Raw genomic sequence first — 25,456 nt, 5'->3', positions numbered from 1 at the left:
CCTGTCAACATTGGAATTTCAAAATAAGGGAATTGTTTTTGCCGGACTCCGTCCATATCTTAACAGCTCTCAGCCACCAATGTAAACGTAAACACATAAGGGACGGGTATATACAGTCAAGAAATACATGTTTATTTAAAGTGTGTATTACTTGTACAGACATGTTTATGAGATTTAGATATTTTATTTATTAGTTATTATCATCAATGTATTTGATGATGGATGAGTTGTGTGGCTCTTGTTTCCCCCACGAGGACTTCCTTGCGATGTCAGAGTCGGGAAACATGTCGCTACACTGCGACTGAAATCATCGCAGAAGCTGAAGGCTACATTATTTTTAGAGCAAAGCATCGACATCTTTCCCTCAGCTCTGGTCACTTGGTCTGCCTCCGACACAGTTCTTGTCACACATGAAGTCATTGACAGTGTGTGTTTGTGCCTCTTGGCGTGCTTGTGCTTGGATGATTGTTCTTGCTGGCGAACATCGATTATTCCGCCGTGTGCGATGCTAACATCTGAATGGCACACTTTACAAAAAGCACGAGTTTGCCCGACTCTGCTTTTAATAAATAAGGGAAGGTCTCCTCTCATTTGGTACTTACATAAAGTTTTAACTTGTTTGGCAGGTACAGCTGCGTCTCCATCTATCTCCCGTTCACTGTGACTCTCATCATATGTTGTCGTCTTCTTCTGTGTTATTGTTCCTGTTTTCTTCCTCTGTGTGTTTAACGTTATAAAGTTTTTCAGCTAAAGTTAAACATAATACTGCCACCTGCTCTACCGGAGGTCACTTTACACTTTTTTTAATTAAGCCTAAAATACGGCATAATTACGGAAAATATTTAAATGGGATAAAAACGGGATATAAGGAAAAATACGGGATAATCACGGAAAAAAATGGGAGGGTTGACAGGTATGAATTAATGATTGCTGATTTCTGATAAAACGGAAAGATACAAAAGACAGAAAAAAGTTGCTTTTTTGCATTTAGCATAAAAGAAAGGTGAAATGAATGGGCTGTGTCTTAAAAAGAATTTGCAGAGCTTATGAGTTCAATAATTAGTATGGCCCTCGAAGGATGTTGTAAAAAGAAATGGCCCTTGATAGGAAAAAGGTTCCCCACCCCTGTCTTAGATCAATGACTATTCCACAAAAGGAAAATAATCTCAGCCTTGATCAAAAGCTACTTGAAGTTGAGATATGCTTATCATCACAACCCCTTTGTTCTAATGAAAGCTGTTATTTTAAACCACCATCTTGTGTCTAAGCTACCTACAAGAAAGCAGTAAGAAGTCTCTGATCAGCACTATTTCCTCTGTTTATCCTCTCACCGAGGACCCCGTGAGTAACCCATCCTCCTCTAGTTAATAAAGCTTGTTTGCGTAGAGTGACTCATACTCTATTTCTGTCTCCTCCTGGTCTCAACCTGATTTCTGCTGTTCCAGTGACCATCTGAAAACCAACCTCAGCTTTTGTAAAGCTGCCACCATGTGTTTACTGCTCATCGGTTACACATGGTGTGTCTTTGATCTTCAAACAGCGGGAGCAAGAACAAATCTAAATCAAAGGAAAACATGTTTTTTGTTACAGCAGATGGAGAATAAAGATGTTTGTGTCTACCATGTGTTCCAATTTTAGAGGATTCAGAATATTCTCACGCAGAAATAGAACACGTAATAATCTGTCACCACTCTTTCTCCTCTTACCTCCAGACTCCGATGAACCAGGCATCCACACGTTCCCACTGTATTTTCACTGTGCACTTGTGTAGACGTGAGCCGGGCTCGGCCACCCTGCGGCGCTCCAAGCTCCACCTGGTGGACTTGGCCGGATCGGATAGAGTTGGAAAGACTGGCCTGAATGGGCAGCTGCTCACTGAGGCCAAGTACATCAACCTCTCCCTCCACTACTTGGAGCAGGTAGCCACTTCTGAAATTGACAGATTTTTCATTTAAAACATTTTAATCTGTGTTTTTTGCTTTATTTACTGTGTGTGATTTGACACAGCAAGTGTATTGCTTTCCATCATGAGAAAACTTAAAAAATAAATTATTGGCCATCTCGCTGCTACTCTATGACAGTAATTAGCCATTATGTTACGATCAGGCATTTAATTTAGTCATCTCCATCACTGTCGTCATTTACACATCAGCCCTTTTTACTGCTCTGTTCTTCAGGTGATCATTGCTTTGTCAGAGAAGAACCGCTCCCATATTCCCTACAGGAACTCCATGTTGACTTCTGTGTTGAGGGACAGCCTTGGGGGCAACTGCATGACGACCATGATCGCCACCATGGCAGTGGACAAGAGGAACCTTGATGTAAGGAGGGTCTGATGACTGAAAGGCCATGTTTAGACACAATTTCCGTAACACGCCCATGTCTATAATGCATTAAAGACATACTTATAATGCGTTATAATCTGTTTATAGCACTGTATCATTTAATTTATAAGCACTTCAATAATAATAAATGAATAAATATTCATAATGTGTTATAACAATAATTATAACAATATAAAGCATATTAATGACTTATATGGCCATGCATCATTATACTTTATAATTGCTGGTCACTCACTGACCTTTTTTGCAAGGATCATAGTGTATTATAATTACCATTGTTGTAATACATTATACTCTTTTTATGCATTATTACAGTGATTATAATGTGTCATAATTTACTCTTAGCGGTCATTGTTTGATTTAAGTAAAGTGCAAGAAATATCAGTACATTTATGCAAGAACAACACAATGACGACTTGGTAATAATTAGATTATATTGCATTATAACAGTGATTATAAATAGATTATAATGTATTACAACAATTATAATACACATTGAGTGACCGGCTAATTATAAAGCATTATGATACTTGACCTTTATAAGTCATTATAAAATGCTTTATAAAGTGTTATTAATATTGTTAAAATGCATTATGAATACTTATGAGTGCTTATAAGTATGTTTAAAATACATTATAGACATGAGCTTCATAGAAAGTGTTACTGTGTGTGTGTGTGTGTGTGCGTGTGTGTGTGTGTGTGTGTGTGTGTGTGTGTGTGTGTGTGTGTGTGCGTGTGTGTGAGAGAGAAACTCAATAGAAATGAATGAAAAGCTGTAAAGAAAGTATAGATTATCCACATGTTGTCCCTTGTTAAATCTGTGCATTCACTTGAGTAAATGTATCAGATGAGTACTACATTCAAAAGGAGTAATTGGGAGTAATATTCTTCCCTCAGGTAGAAAAACAAACACTCAAACATCTTTTTTTAAAACTGTTTTCTTTAGGAGTCTATCTCTACGTGTCGCTTTGCTCAGCGCGTGGCTCTCATCAAGAACGAGGCAATATTGAATGAAGAACTGGATCCTGCCCTGGTGAGACAGCCAGACACTCACAACACTTCACCAGTCACTACAAATACCGTATAGCCACACAATCCCACCACAGAAGCATGACTTAATGTGCTCTTTCATTATGGCCAGACCCTCCTCATAGCTTCCAGACCTTGAATTGATCAGCAAATTAGTTGCAGTGAGAATTCAGCTTCTAAATGTAACTCACCATCTTTAGGTTTCCAATACAAAATTAGTTTTTCCAGTGTCAGGCAGTCATTCTGAAAGAAGCCGTTTTCCACCTTCAGCACGTAGACGCCTGTCAGTCTTGTGTTATTTAGACTGCTCACATGTCCTGTTTGCATTCTCTCTCTGTCTTGTTTACATGCTTCCAATTCTGTTATGGCATATTTTATCCAAATACCTTACAGCCTCTTGAGAAAACATCCAGCTTGAGACTGGTGTGTAAACAGTATATGTCTTTACACACATTCATGCTATGGAAGCACAAAATGCACGCATCCCTGGCCAGATGATGTCGATCTGAGGACATAGTGTAGCATTTAAAAAATGAGGTGGTAGTCACTATTGACTCCGCCATGGATTTACGGAAAAACTGGCCCGTTTTTCATGAAACTTGGTGGAAGGGTGTATAGGCCAAAGAAGAACCCATTGATTATTATTATTATTATTATTATTATTATTATTATTATTATTATTATTATTATTATTATTATTATTATTTATTTATTTTTGTAGCTATATACTATGAATACATTTTGATTTTAAGTTAGAAAACAGGCCAGAATATAAAAAGCTTTGGTGAGTCATTGAATTGTCATTGTTGCAGCATATGTGGTTACAGAGACCTTACACATACAACCATATCTGCCTTTTATTATACATTGCTATACATTATAAAATGAGTAAAAGGAAATCACATCAGAGATTGCCTGAGCAGCTTATCCAGGTTAACCCTCCTTCAATTTCTCCTTTTACAATACTTGTCACACTTTCCCCTATTGTAGTGTGCCAGGAAGCAGACCTGGTAGTTGCTGTAAAAGCCCCTTGAGAGATATACAGTAGTAAGTCATCACAGCTCTATCCGCTTCCTCTCCTCCCACCCAGATCTGCCTGAGGATCAACTGCTACTGTATTACTGTTAGTGAGACTTGGCTGGCCACTTGCAAACCCTACAGAGGTATTTTTAAGAGAGTCTGCGGCCGGCCCAGTAATTGTGACAGTGTCTGGCTGCTCCCAATTGGGTCCGGCACAGTTACAGCTCCAGGCAAACCCAAACTCCGCGGGCAAACTTTTTGTCTCCGTTTATGGCTTTTTAGTGTGTTTCTCATTTTGCTATTTGCTCCCGTCACTCTCCCTCTCCCTCTATCTGTCTCCCTGGTTTACTGAGAAAGGAAGTTAAGCCAGCAGTGCAGTTTGCAGATTAGAATGATGTCATTTATTGTGGTTTGGGGTGACACTCAGACTCCCAGTTTTGGCTTGCCCCTGTCTGAAGGCACACTGTCTATTGGACATGCCAGCTGTGGTAATTGATTTGAAACCTGGAGTTTTCTTTTCACAATCTTCCAGTCTGTGTTTGGTACATCGTTCAGATCACGTGCTGCCTTAATGGTCCTAAACTGTAGCCTACAGGCTACACAATGCACTCTGTCAAAGCCTGAACAGGAAACCAGCCAGACCAGACAAAACATTGAACACGTCTCTCATGGAAAAGAGAAAGAATGAGGTGTTGAAAGTGACCGGTGATCATAATGAAGTCAGCCACAGTGACCACACCATATAAGGTTGGCATTGCTGGTTTTAAGGCTACATTGAGACTACAGGCACATATGTGACTCAGGCCACTTTAACATGTGGTCCAAATCAGATACAGGTCAGATTCTTTTTGTGATGCCTCCTCAGTCTGAACAGTCTAAATTCTTGCTACTTCTACGATGCTCTAGATTGACATCCAGCACAATTCTGCCCTGACGGCACTCACACGGTGAATACAAATATTGAAGGCTGCGATTTAGTCTGTGGAGGTATTATATTTCTTCTTCTTCTTCTTCTTCTTCTTCTTCTTCTTCTTCTTCTTCTTCTTCTTCTTCTTCTTCTTCTTCTTCTTCTTCTGCTTCTTCTTCTTCTTCTTCTTCTTCTTCTGCTTCTTCTTCTTCTTCTTCTTCTTCTTCTTCTTCTTCTTTAGTATTATTACTCATAAATGAAACCGTAAATGCTGACTTCAATGGCCTCCATGTTTACTTCCCTATGACAGTGTGCTGCACGTGACATATTTGTCTTTATTCAGAAGTGTGAACAGCTCACACTGGAATCTGATATTGGCAACATAAAAAAACAAAAACAAAAAATAAATCCGATCTGAGCAATAAATCTGAATTAAGCCCTAAGGCTTGTGTGAACGTAAACTAGAAACTAACTAAAGTCAGTCTTAATCCTCCATTTAGACCAGGCTGATCCTGGTCTGCTGTCAGAGGAAATTGTTATTAGATCTTCCAAGATGCTTCCACCATCTTTTTTACATTTCATGTGTGTACTTAAGGGAAATTTGAGCATTGCGTGCAGGTGGTGCTTATCTTGAGTTGAGCTGAAATTGCCATTAAACTTCTTTCGGCAATTCTTAAAGGGTCAAAAAAGTTGATCTTAAGGTGTTGTTATGCAGCTAAGCAGAGGGTAATAGGAGGCTGGGTGACCCTCCTGAACCTGTACTCTCATTTCACTTAAAGATACACACATCTTGCTTGAGAAGACAGCTCTGGTTGCGCAAACCTGTGAGTCAGAATTCTGCTTATAGCCCACCAGAGAGACGTGTTTGGGAAGCTGGTGTGAAAATTCCTGGGGGTGGTTGCTCTCCCTAGGTCCCTCATCTGTCTCGTCTAAGAGTGGGCCTTAGTTTAAAATGCCTAAATGGTGCCAAACATGGAACACAGCCCATGTGTTATCATTTTGTTGTGAGCACTAAAAGACCTGGCCCATGTAGTGTAGTGGGAGACTATGACTCCTCTTCCTTCATAAAAAGAGGCCACATAATAGCAGAATTTTTGAGAATGGCATACTATATAATACATGCATCTAAGGTGTAAGCTGTGGTTATACTGCAGTGCTTTGAGTTCACTGTGGGTGGTTTTCTGCGGAGGATGGATCTTAGAAGATGTTTAATTTTAAAGGTATAGTTGGGATGTTTTGAAGTGGGGTTGTATCAGGTACATACTGCAGTGAATGGTGGTCGGCACGCCCCCAGTTTGGACAGTACAGCTCTGAAGTAAAGCAATATACTTCCGTGGATGAGGAAGTCAGCCACATTTATTTCACCTCAAAGACCGCTTTACCTTAACAGTGAGACGGGGAACTGAAGCCCTTATCTATGCTCTCTTCAAAGCCACTAGACTCCATTGACAAAAACAACTATTTTACCTCGCAAAACGTGTTGCTGTTCTACTGCTGTCTCGATTGTTTAGTTTGTTTGTGTTATTGTTTGACTTTAGTGAACCCGTGCACACTAGCAGATCGACGCAGCGGTAGACAAGCAACCCCTGTGTTCTGCGATGTAAAATTACTGTTTGAGTTCCCTGTGATAAACATAGACTGCATAGCTGTCTCACGGCAAGTGGTGAAAACATTCTAAATATAGCCAACACTTATTATAAAACTTATATTGATTTTATTTGGTGGGCCTTTCTTTAAGGAGACTGAAATATGTTTTGCTGCTGCCCCTGTCCACAGCAGTACATTGCTTAGCTTCTGTGCTGTATCCTTTTTAAAGTAAGCACTTTTTGCAATAATGTTTCAAACGTAATTGTGTAGCATGATTTTCAGCACGTGGAAAGTAACACAGACGTACATGTCGTGTTGCTTTTTCCCATGACCATAACAATCTGAATATAGTATTATTGCAATTACTTGGGTTACCATTGGATACGCTGGCATCATCAGTCACATGGCCTGAGTCAGATTTTATTCAGAGTGTATATCAGCCTGCCGTGGTGCTGTGGTACCAGTGTGGGCTCGTCGCTCTGAAATAGACTACACGATTCCGCTGACCAACAACTGGCGGTCAGTTTTTCAGGACGCAGCTGGGAGAATTACATCAGACTCCATAAAAGAGATACAGGGAGCGGCTCTGGTGTGGGATGGTCAGCTATGATGTTAAAAAATATGATACGGGGTGGATTTGGGGTAAAATTCTTCTAGCTAAGTGGCACCTACCCAAAACCACACTGCAGGTCTGTTTCTTCTCAAGAGCATCTTGAGTTGACAATGTCTGACTGTATGACCGGCTTTGACTTTCCAGTTAGAAGATGTGTTTGCTAGAACTGGCGGGGCCTTGCTAAATTAGATGACTCAGTCTGACCTTTGACCTTAATCTGTTTTTCACTGAACATCCTAGCTCCCTAGCAACTTTGTGTCAGGAGTCGCCACTTTCTGTTGTATTTGCTCTTCACCATTGACACCGTTCCAGCCTTTCGGTCTGCTTTAATATTTTGCAGTGTGGTCAAATTCAGTGGTTATAGTTAAGTGGGATTTATATTGAAGAAAGAAGTGAAAGAGAACAATTGCCACTTGTTTTTTTAGGTGGTTTAGTGTGTTGTTTTGTGGTGTGATTTTTGCAGATTTGTTTTATTACAACTGGTCTGGCTTTCATTCAACACCATTACTGATTTTGGTGTTGGCCTATATCCCCTACCATTACTATGTAATTACCAGTCTCTGTTTAGACGTAGGGTAGAAAGCGTCACCCTCTTCTTGCACTGATTCCCCTTTTTCAAGAGATTTGGCAAATGGCCACTTAAAGAAAACATGTGCCACCTTTTTACGTGGATGTCTAATCAGTGTACTATGATGCATTTTTCGCGAGCTACTGAAGCCAAGCAAAAACATAGTGTAGTGGAGTTGAGCCTATACCTATGCAGGTAAAAAAATAATAATACAGAAGGTTCGAATGATCCATCCGCTTTTACCTTTCACAATAAAAGCCCAACTTAAATTCACTGAGCATTTTGCTAAGAGGCAACTCTACAAAACAGCTTACAGTTCACAGCTTGGCATTGGAGGGCAATTTGAGCAAAGGCAGCACCAGTCAGCCTCTTACTACGTCACTGTCTCGTGGATGCAGGAAGAACGACAGATTTTACAGCAGGGGAGCTCGGCTTTCTCAGTCAATATAGCACGCACTGAGGAATGTATTGCTTCGACAAGCTACATTAAGCAACATTCCTTGGACATCCACATAAGTTGTAAATTCTCTTTTAACATCTCGCACTATTAGCTGCAGAGAAATCAGCCTGTAGGTTTTATAAGGCTAATCAGTCCTTAAGGGTCGTCTGTTTATGTATGTGGCCCCTTTCATATTTAATCATAGCACCTCAGGTTCACTGCTAGTAACTGCTCAGCATCAAAATAACCTCTTGCTCCTGGTGTGGAGGAGAAGATTTAGGATTTAATCCCATTTAACAGAGAAAAACACTGTTAGTAATGCAGAAAAACAAGTGCTTGCCTTCAGAGGGGTAGAAGTCATGGCCTCACCATCAGCAGATGATGCCTTTGTTCAATTCATCACCATTCAATATTATATTCAATATATAAACAAGTAACATTTTTATAACCTAGCAGCTCCTGTTTCAGTAAACCATACACAGTTGATTAATCGATCAATCCAAATTGTACACATCTCATTGTCAATGGGGCATTAAAACACAGAAAAGCCAAGACACTAAGTTGAATGGTTCTGTCCCTTCAGAAGAGCTATTATTGTCCGAATCAATTCTTTATGGCTACTCCTACATATATGCAATGCCACTTCATTTATGATCTGAACTCACTGATCCTTTAGTGCTAGGTAGCTAGACGCCTGCTAATCCCTGCCTAGACTGACATGATGCCACTCAGACTGACCCCTGTTTGCATGGACCCTTACAGCAAGTAAAAAGAGAGAGATCCACGTGCTTGTCTTCAAAGATTAAAGGTTGTATGTCAAAGAGGCCGGGGCCTGGACACATCTGTATTTGGTGGATTCTCCTTTCATGCCTTTAAATAGCTTTTTTGTCATATCCTGTTTTATGAAAATAGCTGTGTCCGGCTTACCTTTGCTCAGCAGGTGGAGAATGCAGTACCTGGAGTATAAACATACTGCTGTCAGTATTAATCAGTGGAAGAGGTCCTGGTCCCGTCATATCTTCTCTCCTCTGATCATGATTTTTGACATTAATAGACATTCTTGCTATGACTGTTTTCTTTCTTTCTTTTGTTTTTTTACAAAGATTGCTATCTAAGTACTTATTAAGAAGCTATGTCTGGACTTTGTGAGATATCTTACTTTTATATATATATATATGCAGTAACCAGAGCTGGACAGCGGTTACTAACAGCAACCACCCCGTTGGCTCAGTGTGCAAGGCCTTAACCAAACACGTGCGGACAGTCAGCAGCAGGAGGTTTTATGTGTACTTTTTTTCTTGCCACCGTAGCTTTTTAATGCTATTTTATGTTTTGCCTACTGCATTTTCTCACTGGAGCATTCAGTTGTCTGGAATCACTTAAACTTGTCCTCAAAATGCATCAGCAAGATGATCAATTTCAGAAGGATTGTCTCATCAGTTGGCAGCAGCGAGAAAGCCTCTGTCTCCATGCGCTCGTGTGTCTTTGTGTTGTACTGTAGGTTAGAATGTGCGCAGCTTTATATTGTGTATATGTGCAGATGTAGTCGACCTCTAACTTTGCTTTTTGTGTTTGTTTTTCAGCTAATAGCCCGTTTGAAGAGAGAGATCCAGTCTCTGAAGGAAGAGCTGGCCATGGTGACAGGAGAACAGAGAGATGAGCAGCTTACAGTGGAGGAGATCCAGAGGTACGTCACCTCCTGATCCCTGATCCCTTGTCCTTTTAATCCACTCAGTCTCTCTGCATAACCTAGGTCAACTGTTTGTATGCATTATAATGTGATTATAAGTTACTCTAAGTCCTTGTTAAGTAAGAATGTATTTTACGTTGTGTGTGTTCTTGCATAGGTTTAATTATATTTTTTCACTTTACTTAAAGCAAACTATGGGAATTATAATACACTATGACACTTTTAAGAATTTTCTATTTATTTATGAAATTTCCTTTAATGTTAATTATGAAGAATTATGATACTTGATCTTATATTATGAATATGTATGTGTGCTTATAATTATTGCGCTATAAACAGATTATAATTCATAATAAGTATTTCTATAATGCATTATACATATGGTCATAGAAAGTGTTACCAAATGTTCTGTTGCTCACCTTTTGCCACAGGATCAGAGATTATACAATATGTGTGTGAGTGTAATGATGTGACCTCTGGGAGTCATGTCAGGACAGTGCAGACGTGTAAAGCGCTGCGTTGGCCCCGTCAGCCTTCTAGCATGTTTATGGTGCGCTTCAGACCCAGCGAAAAGAGCAAATGCTCTTTTTTTGGACTCTATATGTATTTGTAAAGCTAAAAACCCCGAGATTCTTGAGCAAATATGCTACATGATTTATAAGTATTTGGGGTTTGCCTAAAGTGCCTACATAACTTATGCTGTTGGCCGTGCATGGATGCTGAATTGAAACCTCATTCACTGAGGCTTAACCAGATCCAATGGAGTTTCCCAGGGCTCTGCCTCAGCCAGGACTGCTCTATTTCTGCTCTTTATACTCAAACGGCAGAGGGACCCAGTCAGTCAGGGCCAGAGTTCAGGCCAGAGGATTAATCGAGGACTTGGCACATCTCCCCTCCAGTGCTGACGTATTTACAGTCCTCCTTTTTATTATTTCCTCTCTACCCGAGTGATTATCCTCGATTTCCCGTGTGTGGTCAAACTCACACAGGGAACCTTTATGACCACATTTACTGGACATGCTGACTTTTCTGTTGCCGTTTATTTTTGCCTCGACTCATCCCCAGTACTGATTGATTGCACATATCTTGGCTTATTTGTTGTCACATTTCCAAACGCTCGTATATCCTCAGGCATACAGATTTGTTTACCTTTCCAGAAAAATATTCTGCTCCTTCCAGTGCTTAGTAAGATTAAGTATCAATCCATTTCCATGCAAGCTGAAGTCAATTTAATTTGTTTTTCTAAATACAATATTAGTTTACTCCACTTGCTACATAACACATCACCTCACTCATTTGGAAACTATCAAGTTCTGGTGTTTGAAAGATGGAGTTTTCTTTCTCTTACAAAATATTGTACATGGCACTGAAGGGCATTCTCCAGAATCAAACTTTGGATTACAAAACCGCTGATGTCTCGCAGGGCCCTGAAAGATGAACTCTACGTTTGTTTTAAGTCCTTTGTCATGTAAACCGAGCGTGTTTCTACATGGAACATGTTACAGTGGAAAATAAAAACCGCGCGTTGTCGTGCCTACATTGGATCCGTCTGGACGGTTGCCTCTCGGTCTTTTCCAGTGGCCGCTTCCAAAGCTTGAAGAACCAATGTTTGGACTATCATCCAGTGATAGTTTATCAACAGGCCGGCCCAGTGGAGCTGGAACACACGTTTAAGTAAATAGTTTTCTTTGACCAGACCCACATTTTAAACACTCCTCAGATATAAATATTAACACTTTGAGTGCCTGTTGAGCCTGTGCAAGTGTGATGGAAAAGGATTGCAACATGGAATGTGGCATTGGTTTAAGTTTTGGTGGGTTGTTAGAGGTTGTGTGTGTGTGTGTGTGTGTGTGTGTGTGTGTGTGTGTGTGTGTGTGTGTGTGTGTGTGTGTTTGTGTGTGTAGGTTGGAAGAGTTAGTCAAGGCCTTTCTGGATGACCCTGATCCAGACGTGACACTGTCATTGGGACCAGACATGAGAAAAATTCAGTTCTGTTTCTCCCTGCTGAAGGTAATATATTTACAGCAGTCTCTCCATGTACATTATCTGTGTCTATTCTCTCTATCCATCCATCCTCTCCTGTCTGTCAATCGAACCTTGGTGCGGACCAAACAACCGAACAGAGACCGCTTGGAAAAGGTTCTGAGGTTCGGTTCGTTTGTGGTGTGAAATCAAAGGAACCAATCACAGGATTTTATGATGGCAGATATGTGATTTTAACATGATTTCAAAAGTTGAACTACTAATAAACTGATCATGAAATCTGTTAAAAAATAAATAAATACACACTTCAGAAGAAATAAAGGACTGCATAATCTTCTATCAATTGCCGGAATTTGATTTCCCCACGTTGGTCCTGATGACAATCGCAAAAACTGTCCAATCAACGAGTTACCTGTCAGTCTGTATAACTTCTTGTTTACTCCTCCTGGTTTGTTGCCAGAACTAAAATTCAACAAGGTATCATTTTTCACCCTGGTCCGGACCAAATGAACCAAACTACAAGTGTGAAAGCACCCTTAGTGTTAGTGCTTGGAGTTTATCTGCAATGAATGGCTGAAAGACAAAGATAAAGAATACATTTGATCAGTGAGGATCAGTGCATCCATCAGCTCCGTCAGCTCAGCAGTGACCAGCTGACCAACCACCTCCTCTAAATAGCTCCCTCTACTGTCCTCTGCTGGGAAATGCCTTACTTTTTTAATAAAGTCAAATATTCTCTCCTCTTTTAATCATAGACTGTATATATAATATTTTATTGTGGTTAATACAACTGTAGATGGTTACTGTATCATCAAGTAGCATAGAAATGTGTGACTTCACAGTGACTTCAAAGCTGATGATTTGAAAATGATATGCTTAATTCTTGAGGCTGTGGCAATAAAGTGAAAATATTTTGAGATCCAATGATGCCCAATTGGATCCAGTGCTATTGATTTTCCCAGGCCCTGACTTAAGTCTAGACACTTGGTGTTTTGCAGTCGTTTGCCATCTAATTAGAAGCAAGGTGTAATGTGACATGCAATCGTTAACTAGATCTTAAGAATTGGCACGACAGCTAAAAAAGTAAGCCAAGACATACCTACAAACAAAACAAGTCGGAACTCCTTTTTCTGTTGCATTTATCAGTGTGGTATTTCTGTGATAATATGGTTTAATAAATGAGCACTGAAACAGAAAATGAATCACCAGTAATTTATGAGTAGCAAAATCAACTTGTGACTTAAGTAAATGATCGAGCCAACATGTAAAACACTTTCTGCTTCCAGATAAATGTCAAATATGTTTAGACTAAACACTAAACTCATTATAAAACATATAGGGTTCAGACAATGTGTTTAATTACTGGTCATTAAAGAATTTAGAAGAAAGAGTTTTATTTGGGAACTGATACTCACATTGAAGTGACTTGTTTCAATTAATGTCATGTTTGTTTCCTGTGTAATCTTTATAAAAGTGGAGTCTGGGCATCATTTTGGTTTTGGCTCTATGCCCAATCCTCTGACGATTTGTCATACAGACTGCAGTGGAAAAAGTTTGCAATTGCATGTCGTCTGCCAAATGTTGGAAGAAAACATAAATTATTAAAGTTTTTGTTTTGGAGAAAGTCAGATCGAACTGTATTCAACATCTCAAACGGCAGCCTGCTAAATGAGCGTAGGGAAAACACCGCGGGGCTCACACTGTTCCTGCGCTCCGGTTTGGTTGGAGTTGGAGCAGCCACCAGAAGCAGTTCCAGATCCCACTTGAATGTCTGTTTATCTCTCCTTCACTTTGTTATGATCTATATCTCCTGTTCAGTTTACATTCCTCTGAGCATCACCCCAGTCACATTTCAGTGAGGAACTTGGATCTGGTTTCAATTTGATTCCTTTCTTCTTTGTTCTAAACTTTGGCTCGCTCTTTCCTGCTCAACGCTCTGCTTCTCCTTGTTTTAGGGTGATGTTCAAGTACAGTGCATATCTGCAATGTTATCTTTAGCACTGTGATCTCAGATGTGCAGTTCATTTAGCACAGCATGCATGTCGTCACACTGCAGACATTTTAATTGTAAAGTTATTTTACTGGGAAACCTCAGCCCAAACTCCACCACTTCTTCAATGTGCTACCATACCATGTATGTCCGCAAAACTCACCCCTCCTCTGTACCTTTCTCATCTACTGTGTCTTCTTCTCCATGTGGAAAAAACTCCAATCCTTTAACATGTTTTCCACCTGTCTGTAAGCCAGGAGTATCATTGAAATGTTATGAGTTGTATTACAGATGGGGAAAAGAGGGGACTTTAATTAATGTTTAGGGAATATCATGGAATTTAGAAGAGCACCACTTTCCAGGATGATAGCACAATGTATTTTCCAGCGTGTTTACATTCATGGCATTTGATGGTTGTTTTTTTCTCAACAGCAAACCCAAGTGTTGTAGATAGTGGGTAGTGGTAGTAGTGCTGCCTTTTCCACTGATTTGCATTGTAATCTGGAAGTCATAGAGAAGTTATGTTTTTTTACACCAGTTTTATGGTATAACATTGCACATCTATGACTCTAGCTGTACATTTAAAGCACCATTTGAAGGAATGCAATTATCAACAACCAGATTATGTAAATATTAAAAAAATAATAATAATAATTCTCTTAACTTCCATTCAAGGTCAACAGTTTTTCTTTTATGTGTTTTGTCCAGCTGATGATCATGGACAAACAAGGTGGAGAAAATGGGCACGGTGATGTGCAAGCATCACCAACAGCAACAGGGAGGGAAGAGGCCATTCAAGACAGCCACCACTGTGCAGCACAAGTGACCAAATTAAAGGAGATGATGACGCAGCGTGATAATGAGATCAGTATCCTTTGAAGTGGTGCAGCCATCTTAGTTTTTTTTCCTGTGTTAGATAGCTCAGGAGTAGTCTAACACTTCTACCTTTATACTGTAATTTTTCGATGTACAAGAAAATGGAAATGGAGGATTTGAATTGAATCAACTTTTAATTGTCGCACATGGACACAGCATCGCACACACAGTGACGTTTAGACTCTGCATTTAACCCATCCTAGTTTTGAGAGCAGTGGGCGGTCGTTTCAGTTTGTTTCTCTGTTTGTCAGCAGGATTACAGAAACACTACTTGCCCGATTTTTATTGAAACTTGGTGGAAGTGCATAGCATGGGCCAAGGAAGAACCTATCCAAATCATGGATCATACCCTCCCCAGTGCATATCTGGAATTTGCATTTCAAACTCCTAGAAAATGGGGGAAAATCTGCAAATGAAAATTGAGTAGAGTCGATTTCAACTCTAAATAGTTGTGCATCCAGCCTCATAGTTTAATCACACTTACTGTTGATAGTCACATCTTCATTAGCAGAAAGGTATTCATCCTAAAGTAAATCAGCCTGTGTTATTGCATGGTTCGATTACAACGTTTCTACAAACACATGCCTTATGAAATGTAAGTAGTCTTTCGTTCATCACCAGTGCCTCAAAATACACATCAGATGTTGTTTTAATGTGCATGTGCAGATAGATCTTCATCTAATGACTGTAGTTAATCATAATTACTATTAATCATAATTATGGTATTTGAATATGATATTTCTAATAGCTTTATGGGATTATTCTTCCCTCAACCCCTCGTGCTACGGCTTGTCATTAGATTACAGCACATTAGTCGGAAAAATTGAGATGTCTGCTTGATTATTTAACCACAAAAACCTCAGCTCTCCAAAAAAAATAGAATATTATCATGCAGATATTTCACCGCAGTGTTTCTGTACCAAGTGTGTGTAATGGGAAATCATCTCCTCTTTGTAGGTGTTCCCTCAAAATGTCATACACTGGTTTTCACATGGTGCAAATGTAATTGCTAAAATTGATGTGCGTGTTTAAAAGTGCATATTTCGGCCAGTATTGCACACGCTCTACAGACCATAATGCCCTTATGTTCTTTCTTTGTGAAGTTTGTATATAAAGTTGCAGTAGCCTAAACTGTCAACCCCTCAGTCAGGGTGGTCTGTCTGCTGCATGTAACACTATAGTTTGGGTTTGACCAAACCTGTAGGGATGACATCATTTCCAGCCAGAGCCCTAATAACTATCTAGATTCAGACCATTTCTACAACTTAAGCTTATATCCGCCAGCTAATGACCAGGCTTTCCATGTGTGTACGACTGTCTCACCCCTACTCTGCTAAAAGCGTTACTGGGAGCCATCGGCTCCTGTGCTGTAGGCTTAGTGTTCCCAGACTGACGCAGAGTCCTCACAGGGTTAAGTATGGCAGAGTTCCCTGTAAAACAAAAGGTTGTATCTCTGCCCCTGTGTGTTCCCATGCCTGGTCGACTCTGCATGGGAGTGGGGCACCTGGTAATGCTTAGGTGACTCTGCTAGAGTTATGACACATCCATCCACAGACATCTATGGTAAAATGTTGTTTTACAGTGAAGTCTCTGAGGTGTGTCTTTAAACTTACAAAGTTCTATGCGTCCGCGCAGCCGAAAGCCGTGGACGGAGGCAACATGTCGTCGGGTTGTCTATCCTTCTGTCCCATTCTGGCGAATCAGATATCTTGGGGACGCCTGGAGGGAATTTCTTCAAATTTGGTTTAAACGTTCACTTGGACTCAAGGATGAACTGATTTGATTCTGGCGGGTCATAAGTGACCTCACGTTTTCGGCAATAATTTATTATGACAATTTCACACAAATGTCTAATAGACACTTTGGGCCTATAGATGGAGACTGCAACTTGGTTGGCGGAGACATACAACGAGTTGGTAATTCTAGTTTGAAATCCTGTGCTAGAAATCTACAGAAAATCCCAAAGTAGAGCTGCAATGGAGGAACACAACCCATACCCTCTAAATGAGACCCCATACATTTATACTACCCATACCACATTTGCCCAAATACAAATCTATTTTTTACTACAGTATACTATACTATCAGTACATCACTGCAGACCATTTTTCAAGCATCCTGTACCTTCTGAGATTGATCCCCTTGATCATCCAGGTGGCCATTAGTTTCAGGTCAAACCACTATGGTATAAGAATAATATGCAAACACTTGAAACTGGCTTGAAATTCATCACCGTGAACATTGTTTCAATTTGGTTTTGTTACTGTGTCACTTTCCCATGGTAATGCAGATGCAGGAACCAGAACTGTTTTGAAAATGTGGCTTTGTTGCTGCATTTAAGTTTGTTACCAAACTGCACCACATTCACAGTCTTGTTGGTTATGTTGTGCCATCTTATTTAAAAAGAACCTGGTGGGAAAATAATAAGCACAGCTTCGGACATTAATTTGGTGTTTTTCATTAAACAGGTTGTTATTTTACTCTTAAGGCCCTTACTCCACAGTGCCGTATGGCAGAAACGTATGCTGGTGCATATGAAAATTAGCATATACAACATATATGAACGTATACAGAGCCTATTGATAGCGTATCACATACTTATACTTTTCATATGCCTTAAAGGCCCGGTCACAGTTCCGTATGGCAGAAACGTATGTTGGCGTATATGAAAATTAGCTCAAAATTTGTCAGAGTCCAAACACGTCCAACTTTTCATCGGATCGAAAATATGTTGTATACAAAATATCGGCAATACGCTGGTTTACGTAGATATAAGGTAAGGTATAAGTAGTATTCGTTAAGAGCTCACTGTGTTACGCTGGGGCGAGTTGTTGAACACTGAGGTCGTGAAAATGTTTTGAGCATGTTCAAAATATTCGGACGTACCCAACGTGTGCTTCATAAGTTATGCAGCCGTTACACATAAGTTACATTACGTTAGACATACGTGAATACGTTAGAGGTACGTTAGATATAGGCTACGTCGCCTGACGGTGAGCCCTACAGCCAACTTATTGATAACGAGTAGATAACCTATTCCTACCCTATGTTAAGATGATGCCTGACGACGGAGTAACTTATTAAACGTGTTTCTACAGTACAGCTAGCGTTCAGCTAGCGTTTTGGGAGACTATTGGGAGATTATTGGGGTTTGAATATAGTATATAGGGTCCCTGTGAGTAGCTCATCCTAACTTCTTCACAGCACGTCTTGATGAATACATCAACCCATCATCAACCCAGCATCAGAGAGCATGGAGGATGCTGAGAGGCTGCAACAAGAGTACATTCTAGCCGTTCTCCAGCATCAGCATGACATGAACCAAATGGCACTTTTCCAGCTCAGTTGGCCAGATGCTCTGATACGTTTTATATAAGTAAGTGATACGCTATAAATATGTTAGACATACGTATAATAATTTGTTATGTATTCGTTATGTATATGTCAGCTACAACACCGCTGTGGAAAAGTTGGACGTATTTGAATTTTGAGCTCATTTTCATATACGCCGGCATATGTTTCTGCCATACGGAACTGTGTGACAGGGCCTTAAGATGTTCTCAGGTGTAAATATTGTCCGGGGACATAAAGTGACAGCATTTTCAGGTAGAGAAGATGACCGGTATTATTCACAACTACTAGATTATTCAGTTTAATTTTCTCTTGGCTCACGTGCTGTTGAATGTATCCAAGAAGGATTTGGCTGATACTAAATCATAATTGCAACAGTGATATGGCACAGAAGTTCTCTCATAATGTGGTTACTGCATTGGCAACGGTCTCCTGGATTCCCTTAACAACTCTGGCCATTGTTCAGAATGATTTCTTACACTATTACTATTGGTGCTCCAAATTCAAAAGATAATGCCGTACAATTTATTGCTCAAAGGCTCCTCTACTGAAAGAAAATCTCTGGGTCTCATCGCTGTAGTAGTTTATGTACTGGGCTAGAGATGTTTGGCTCCTTATTTTAAGCCACACTACTAGCGTGGCTCGAGACTTTGGTTCTATCTACCTGATGGATTTGCACAGACATTTGTCCCCAGACAATGCATCCTAATGACTTTGGTGATCCCCTGACTTTTCATTCAGTGCCACCAGTAGGTTGACATTTTCTGCTTTATTGATTTGAAGAGTGCTGTGGAGAAAATAGGAATAACAGGGACAAGAACAAGTATATTTAAGAGAATTTATCCTGGCACTTCAACACGTCTTTTGGACAACTCAGTTTGAAAATACTTTTGTTTATCTCTGGGTCTGATGAAACGTGGACTCCTCAAGCTTGATATATAATTATCATTACTTTTCTGTGACTTGATTGTGGCTTTGACAGTCAGCTATGTAGCTCATCCAGAAGTCTGCACCCAAAACATTTACAGAATGTAATGTTGTCAAACAGATGCAGCAAACAAGATCTTTGTCTTGTTTGCTGCAGCTGCATACTATTTAAGCAGATATGCAAATGAGTGTTGATTGAATGAAATTACCTAAATCAGTCATTTTGCAAATTGGAATGTTGGTCTGGTCTTTGAATAAACTGATTATAACTACGTTAACTTTTATTTGAATGATTTGAGGGTAAAGCTCAAAATGATAGAGGATACTGCTTTAGTTGTAAACACACTCACCACTTAGTGCTCTGTTTACATCCAAATTAATAATGGTCATTTGTCTTAGAAATAATATACAGCATACACATTAGAAGGATTTACAAAAACAGTTAATTGGGCTTGGTTTTGGTTTTGGTCAAAAATATAACCGCATCACCATACTGTAGCTTTTAAAAGCAGAAAGACAATATTTGCAGTGTGGATCTTTGTCAAACAGTCCTTTATTTATACTTAAAAGAGTTTTCATACGCGTGGTGTTTTGTAGGCTATGTTGAAATTGTAGCAATGTGTGACACCAGTGAGATTGGCACTGCACCTTTGCTGGTTGTGGAAATTTAAAAAGCATTTTTTACTTTATTTCCTGTGATGTCTGCTTTATTGGACAGTATAATAGAGAGTGACAAGAAAGATGAGAAGGAGAGATGGAATGCACATCATGAGCTGAGTTTGACCACATTGTGAGTGCATGGCATGTGAAGCAGCCCACTGAGCTAACGTGCAACCCCTAAGAGAAATATTCATCCTATTCTAGAAGTCTATGGTGATGTTCAGCATAAATTAAGATATCAGACGCCAGAGATCTCAATAATGGAAAAACCTGGTGAACAACAGTCTGAAGTAATGACTTGTATGAAACAATGACATAGGACCCACAGAAGTATTTCTCTGTTAAACTTGGCCTCTATAGGTCATTTGGAATTGTGTCGGGTTTAGATTTTGGCAGTTCAGAGGAGACTGCATGGTTGGTTTCATTGGAAACTGTAATTGGAGACTTGGTTCCTTCATGTTATTGTTCCCACTGACATCCTTTTTGTATTGGATGGCAGGAATATAAATTAACGTCTCCAACTCCTTCAAAACTACGTCCATTCATCATCCAAAATAATGACATTCTGACTTTTCTTTTCTTTGAACATCACAAATTATCCGCTGACCGCCACACTTTTCAGTCTGGCCACAAGTGGATGTCTGCTAATCTCATGATAGAACCGTGCTTGAAGAACAGACTAATGTGTTGTCTCTAAATTATGGGTTGTGATTAGGCCATCAAACACACTTCCATTCATAGTGGAAAAACAGGCACATAGGGTAGGAGCTCAATATTTTCTGAGTTTTATTCCTGTAGGTGATGTAAAGGAAGATCAAAACTAAAGGTCTTTTTTTTTTTAAAGCATACTTCTTCTAGAATAACTTTAGCTAAACTTTTTACCCTTTACATGTATGCTAACCCGTGACAAGCTTTGATTTCTTGCTTTCTGTTGACATCTTAAATGCAATCTTGGCAACTTTATGTACAATGTCTTGATCATGTTTTTATTTATACAGTTTTCCCATTCAATTATAGTTCACACACAATTACAATTTTTCCTCCATCAGCAGTTCTGATTGCATAAATATTGCTTCTGCTAGCACCGTTGTCTCCTTTCTCTCCAGTAGTATGAACAGCAGTTTACTCCTGTTATACAGCAAAAGTAGCGCCACAAGTCATGGAGCATACCACCAACCAGCCGTCAATTTGATAATCAGATTTGAAACTGCTGAACGAGTCTGTGCTTTGCTGTTTTATTATTAAAATAAAAACCAGAGGCCAGCTGAAAGCAGTTTGAGCAGGATGCAGTTGATCGAATGCAGAATAGTGGTGTAGTGTTGAAAGCAAAGCACAGTATATGGAACAGAGGAAACGATTACAGTAAATTGTCCTAATGCATAGAGACATTGCATATGGAGAAGTGAAACGTGTCATGGCAATAAAAACGTGCAAACAGTATCTAATCGGGAATTCTCGCCTTTCAGCCTCCTCATGTAGCTCAATTACCCTGTCACACTAACACAAGCGCACCAAGACGTACAGACACATCTACACTTGGATTCAAGTAGACAAACACAAGCATACTACCTCATCAGTGGGGAAGATTTTGTGGAATCTTGGTCGAGTATGCAGCCTTTCTGGCTCCTCTTCTCTCCACTGATTCATCCCAGACCATGACATCTTCCCGAGCCTGTAAGGTCAGACACTATGCACATGTCAGCACTCTGCCATTATTAAAAGGCCACAATAAAGCTGGCTGCCTTTTTAAAGGGACAGTTCACCCCAAAATCAATCACTAATTACCTGTAGTGCTATTTATCCATCTAGATTGTTTTGCTGTGAGTTGCCGAGTGTTGGAGATATCAACCGTGGAGCTGTCTGCTTTCACCACTAATGGAACTAGATGGAGATGTGCTTGTGGTGCTCAAAGCGGCAAAAAAATACATTTGAAAAATTCAAAAGCAATGTTTATTTCCCTGAAATCACAACCCAGTTAGTCAAAAGAATCCACAGACCTCGCTGTGAGCAGTTTCATGTAGGAATTTTGTTTTCCACCGAACTGCACCCGTAACACCGAGCAGAAGGAAGCATCCACTCATGGAGGATGACACTAATAGTTTGATACTGCTAACTCACCTGAGCTAGCTAACGTTACAGCTCAGCCGAGGAGGACAACATTAATGTTTACATTGCGTGCTGTCACTAGCACTAGCCTCTCATCCATGAGTAGATGCTTCCTTCTGTGCGGTGAAAGGGTTGGCGGGTGTAGTTCTACCCAAAGAAAATAGTTCCTACATGAAACTATTTACAACAAGGTCTGTGGATTATCGGGAAACCGGGTCATGATTTTTGGAAAGAGACATCTGTTGAGTTTTTCAAATGTATTTTTTTGGGTGCTTGAGCACCACAAGCCGAGTGCCATCTAGTTCCATTATATTGGAGAGAAGGCCATTTCTTTTTCCATCCAGTAGTTTGTCCAAAGGAAAGATGAGTCGATTGCTTAACTCAGTGCCTACAGGTATCCTTGTTAAGATGTTGAAGAAGGAGAAAAAAAGGGCCCAGGATGCTGCTGCTCAGCTTGCTAACGTCTCCAATGACCACTCTGAGAGGCCAAACTCCCAGAGTGCCTCAGGATTGTCAACAATGCCATTGTTGAGGGAAGGAAGCACGCACAGCATCTCAGCCGACTATGGAGGGCGAGCTTTACAGCACATGAATAGAGGTACTTTAAGAAGCTTTTTTTTTCACATGTCTTTACAAAGCACGTTTTACAAACATATAGAATTGTAAAGATGTAAGATCAGCCTCCAGATGTGGTGTGATATGGATGAGCTGTTGCACTCTAAGCTACTGTATATGAAATGTGATACAAATTGACATAACTTGTTTGACTAGTGCTGCTATTTGTGGCTCTGTTACCTAAAACCTCTCCAGAGAGATTGTTTAGCTTAACCTAAGAATTTATGGTCATAGAATAAAGCAACGTATCCTCATACAACGGTTCGTATGATATTAACGGAAAATGCAAACATCTGCAGTGCAGAACCTGCTTAGGCAGCAAAACTACTTTGTTAGGTTTAGGAAAAGATCATTGTTTGTGTTAAAATAAGTGTGTTTGTTACGTAACTTAAATATGTGATGTTAGTTATGTACCTACTGTAAGTTACCTAACAAAAGTAAGTTAAAAGAAGACAACGTTGATTTCTGGTTTCACACGGGACACAAACACGTCCATAGAGGCAACCCTTCACTTCCTGGCTCACGATTACATGAATTATATAAAAAGTATGCATTACTTTTAGTAACTATAAGTATAAATAGTGAATGAGAACAACCTGAATGAAGGCACTGCATTAATGTGTTGGTTCAACCAAATTACAAAAAGCAGATTTGAATTTACATTTAGTGATACACTGCCCGTCCAAAACAAAAGTCACCACCTGGATTTAACTAAGCAAATTGGTAAGAGCCTGCAGAGGATAATTACTGCAGTGATTAATATGTTTCTGCTGGCAACAAGTTATTTAACCCGAGCTGATACGGTGAGTTGCTTCTCATTTCTTAAACAACCATGTCGGAAGACATATCCTGTGGTCGTGAAAAGGATGTGAATCAGTTTCAGAAGGGTCAAATTATTGGCATGCATCAAGCAAAGAAAACAAATAAGGAGATTTCTGAAACTACTAAAATCGGGTTAAGAACTGTCCAACGCATTATTGAAACCAGAAAGGATCGTGGTGAACCATCGTCTTCAGGAAGAAATGTGGTCGGAAAGAACTCTTGAATGACGGTGATCGGAGATCACTTAAACGTTTAGTGAAATCATATCGTAAGAAATCAACAGTAGAACTCACAGCTATGTTTAATAGTGAAAGTAAGAATATTACCACACGCACAATGCGAAGGGAACTCAAGGGATTGGGACTGAACAGCTGTGTAGCCATAAGAAAACCACTGATCAGTGAGGTAATCAGAAGAAGAAAAAAAAAGGCTTCAGTTTGCTAGGCAACATAAAGATCGGACACTGGAGCAAGAAGAAGGTGAATCCAGATTGACCCTGTTGCAGAGTGATGATCATCAGGGTGAGAAGAGAGGCGGATCAAGTGATGCGCCCATCATGCCTCGTGCCTCTCATCAATACAAGATCTTGTTGGAAATCAAATGCAACTCTGGACGGAAATAAATGTTGTGACATTGCAGAAGCTTATCGAAACGATGCCACGGCGAATGCGTGCTGTACTCAAAGCTAAAGGCGGTCCAACAAAATATTAGAGTGCAACTTTTGTTTTGGACGGGCAGTGTATCTAGTCATGTAGATTTAGTTTTTTAAGATATCAGACTAAACATGAAAACTTTACAGATATGATGTAATTAAACAGAAGCCTGACAGATTACTCTTACATGTGATCTTGAATTGAGTGTGATCACAGTGCTGCGGTTGATTTGGTTATCTCCATGTAGTTTTACATGTCCCTTCAGAGGGTTTAGGTTATATTTAAAGTATAACAAAGAGTCAGAGTAAGAAGCAGAGACTTCACACTGCAACTTGGATTGTCAGTCTACTTGTAACATTTTCAGACATGAACTTGGTTTAAATGTAATAGGAATGTGGAGTTTGCTGAAAGCCAAGCCAATCAAGCTTTGAGATATGCTCCCTGGCCAGCGGCAGCATTTATTTAGCTTTTCCTGTTTAATTTTGTTTAACTAGAGCCTTAAGTGTGATGATAAACCTGAGCCCTTATAACGAGCTTGGTCATAGCCATCGGGCACAGGGGTATGAGCCAGCAACTCATCACACTGAGGTTGCACTCCTGTCTGTGCAAACCACAGCTCCCTCATCCTTTTTTGACATTTTTGTGTAATGGTGCCCAGTGCGGTAATAAGGCCAGCAACGAGGTAATTGCAAACAGGGACTCTGAAAGAAGACCCTATTAAAAACAAACAGGTTTGAACTCGGTCCAGTCAGAGTTAGTAAGAGAATCGGTCATTCATCGAAGGGACAATGAGGAGCTCTGTGATGGAAGGCTATGAAGCTGAGGTTTGTAAAACCACTGATAAATGATGTGCCATATGTATTCATCTCTCCGAATGGTATGTTATCTAATACGGAGCAAGCATGATCATGTGGGTCATCTGACCAGAGGATTTGTTTACACTTGCCCTGCAATGCCTCTTTTTTTTTTCCTCTCTCGGATTTCACGGGACACGATGACCTCCATTGGTTCCACTTCCATTTGGTTGACTGCGCGGCATCTGCTGCTTTACAACTGCACACCCCACACAGAAACAATGCCGATGACTGTTTTATAATGCTGTCTGTACTTGTTTTTTTATATTGTGGTGTAGTATATGATCTTGAACAACAAATCATCATACAACGGTTCGTATGATATCTTGCAAAATGTGTTTTTGTTATTTTTCATAAGTTTCCTTCGAATGTTCAACAACACGAGCGATCAGTGCGCCTGCAGTGCAGAATCTGTTTTGGC

At 39.9% G+C, this 25,456-nt stretch overlaps 1 protein-coding gene across 1 annotated transcript in view; it reads left to right on the top strand.

The window, feature by feature from the left end:
* Positions 1-25,456, top strand: part of kif6 (kinesin family member 6) — a 67,294-nt gene that overhangs the window by 16,030 nt on the left and 25,808 nt on the right. Inside the window, exons 8-14 of the mRNA XM_029461208.1 lie at positions 1,713-1,919; positions 2,178-2,321; positions 3,292-3,378; positions 10,092-10,195; positions 12,103-12,208; positions 14,880-15,039; positions 22,486-22,689. Coding sequence (XP_029317068.1) covers positions 1,713-1,919; positions 2,178-2,321; positions 3,292-3,378; positions 10,092-10,195; positions 12,103-12,208; positions 14,880-15,039; positions 22,486-22,689 — 1,012 coding nt within the window. The remainder of the gene's footprint in view (positions 1-1,712; positions 1,920-2,177; positions 2,322-3,291; positions 3,379-10,091; positions 10,196-12,102; positions 12,209-14,879; positions 15,040-22,485; positions 22,690-25,456) is intronic.

Source organism: Cottoperca gobio, chromosome 22 (genome assembly GCF_900634415.1).
Source record: "Cottoperca gobio chromosome 22, fCotGob3.1, whole genome shotgun sequence".
NCBI lineage: Eukaryota > Metazoa > Chordata > Actinopteri > Perciformes > Bovichtidae > Cottoperca > Cottoperca gobio.
This window is presented reverse-complemented; position numbering and strand designations above follow the sequence as displayed.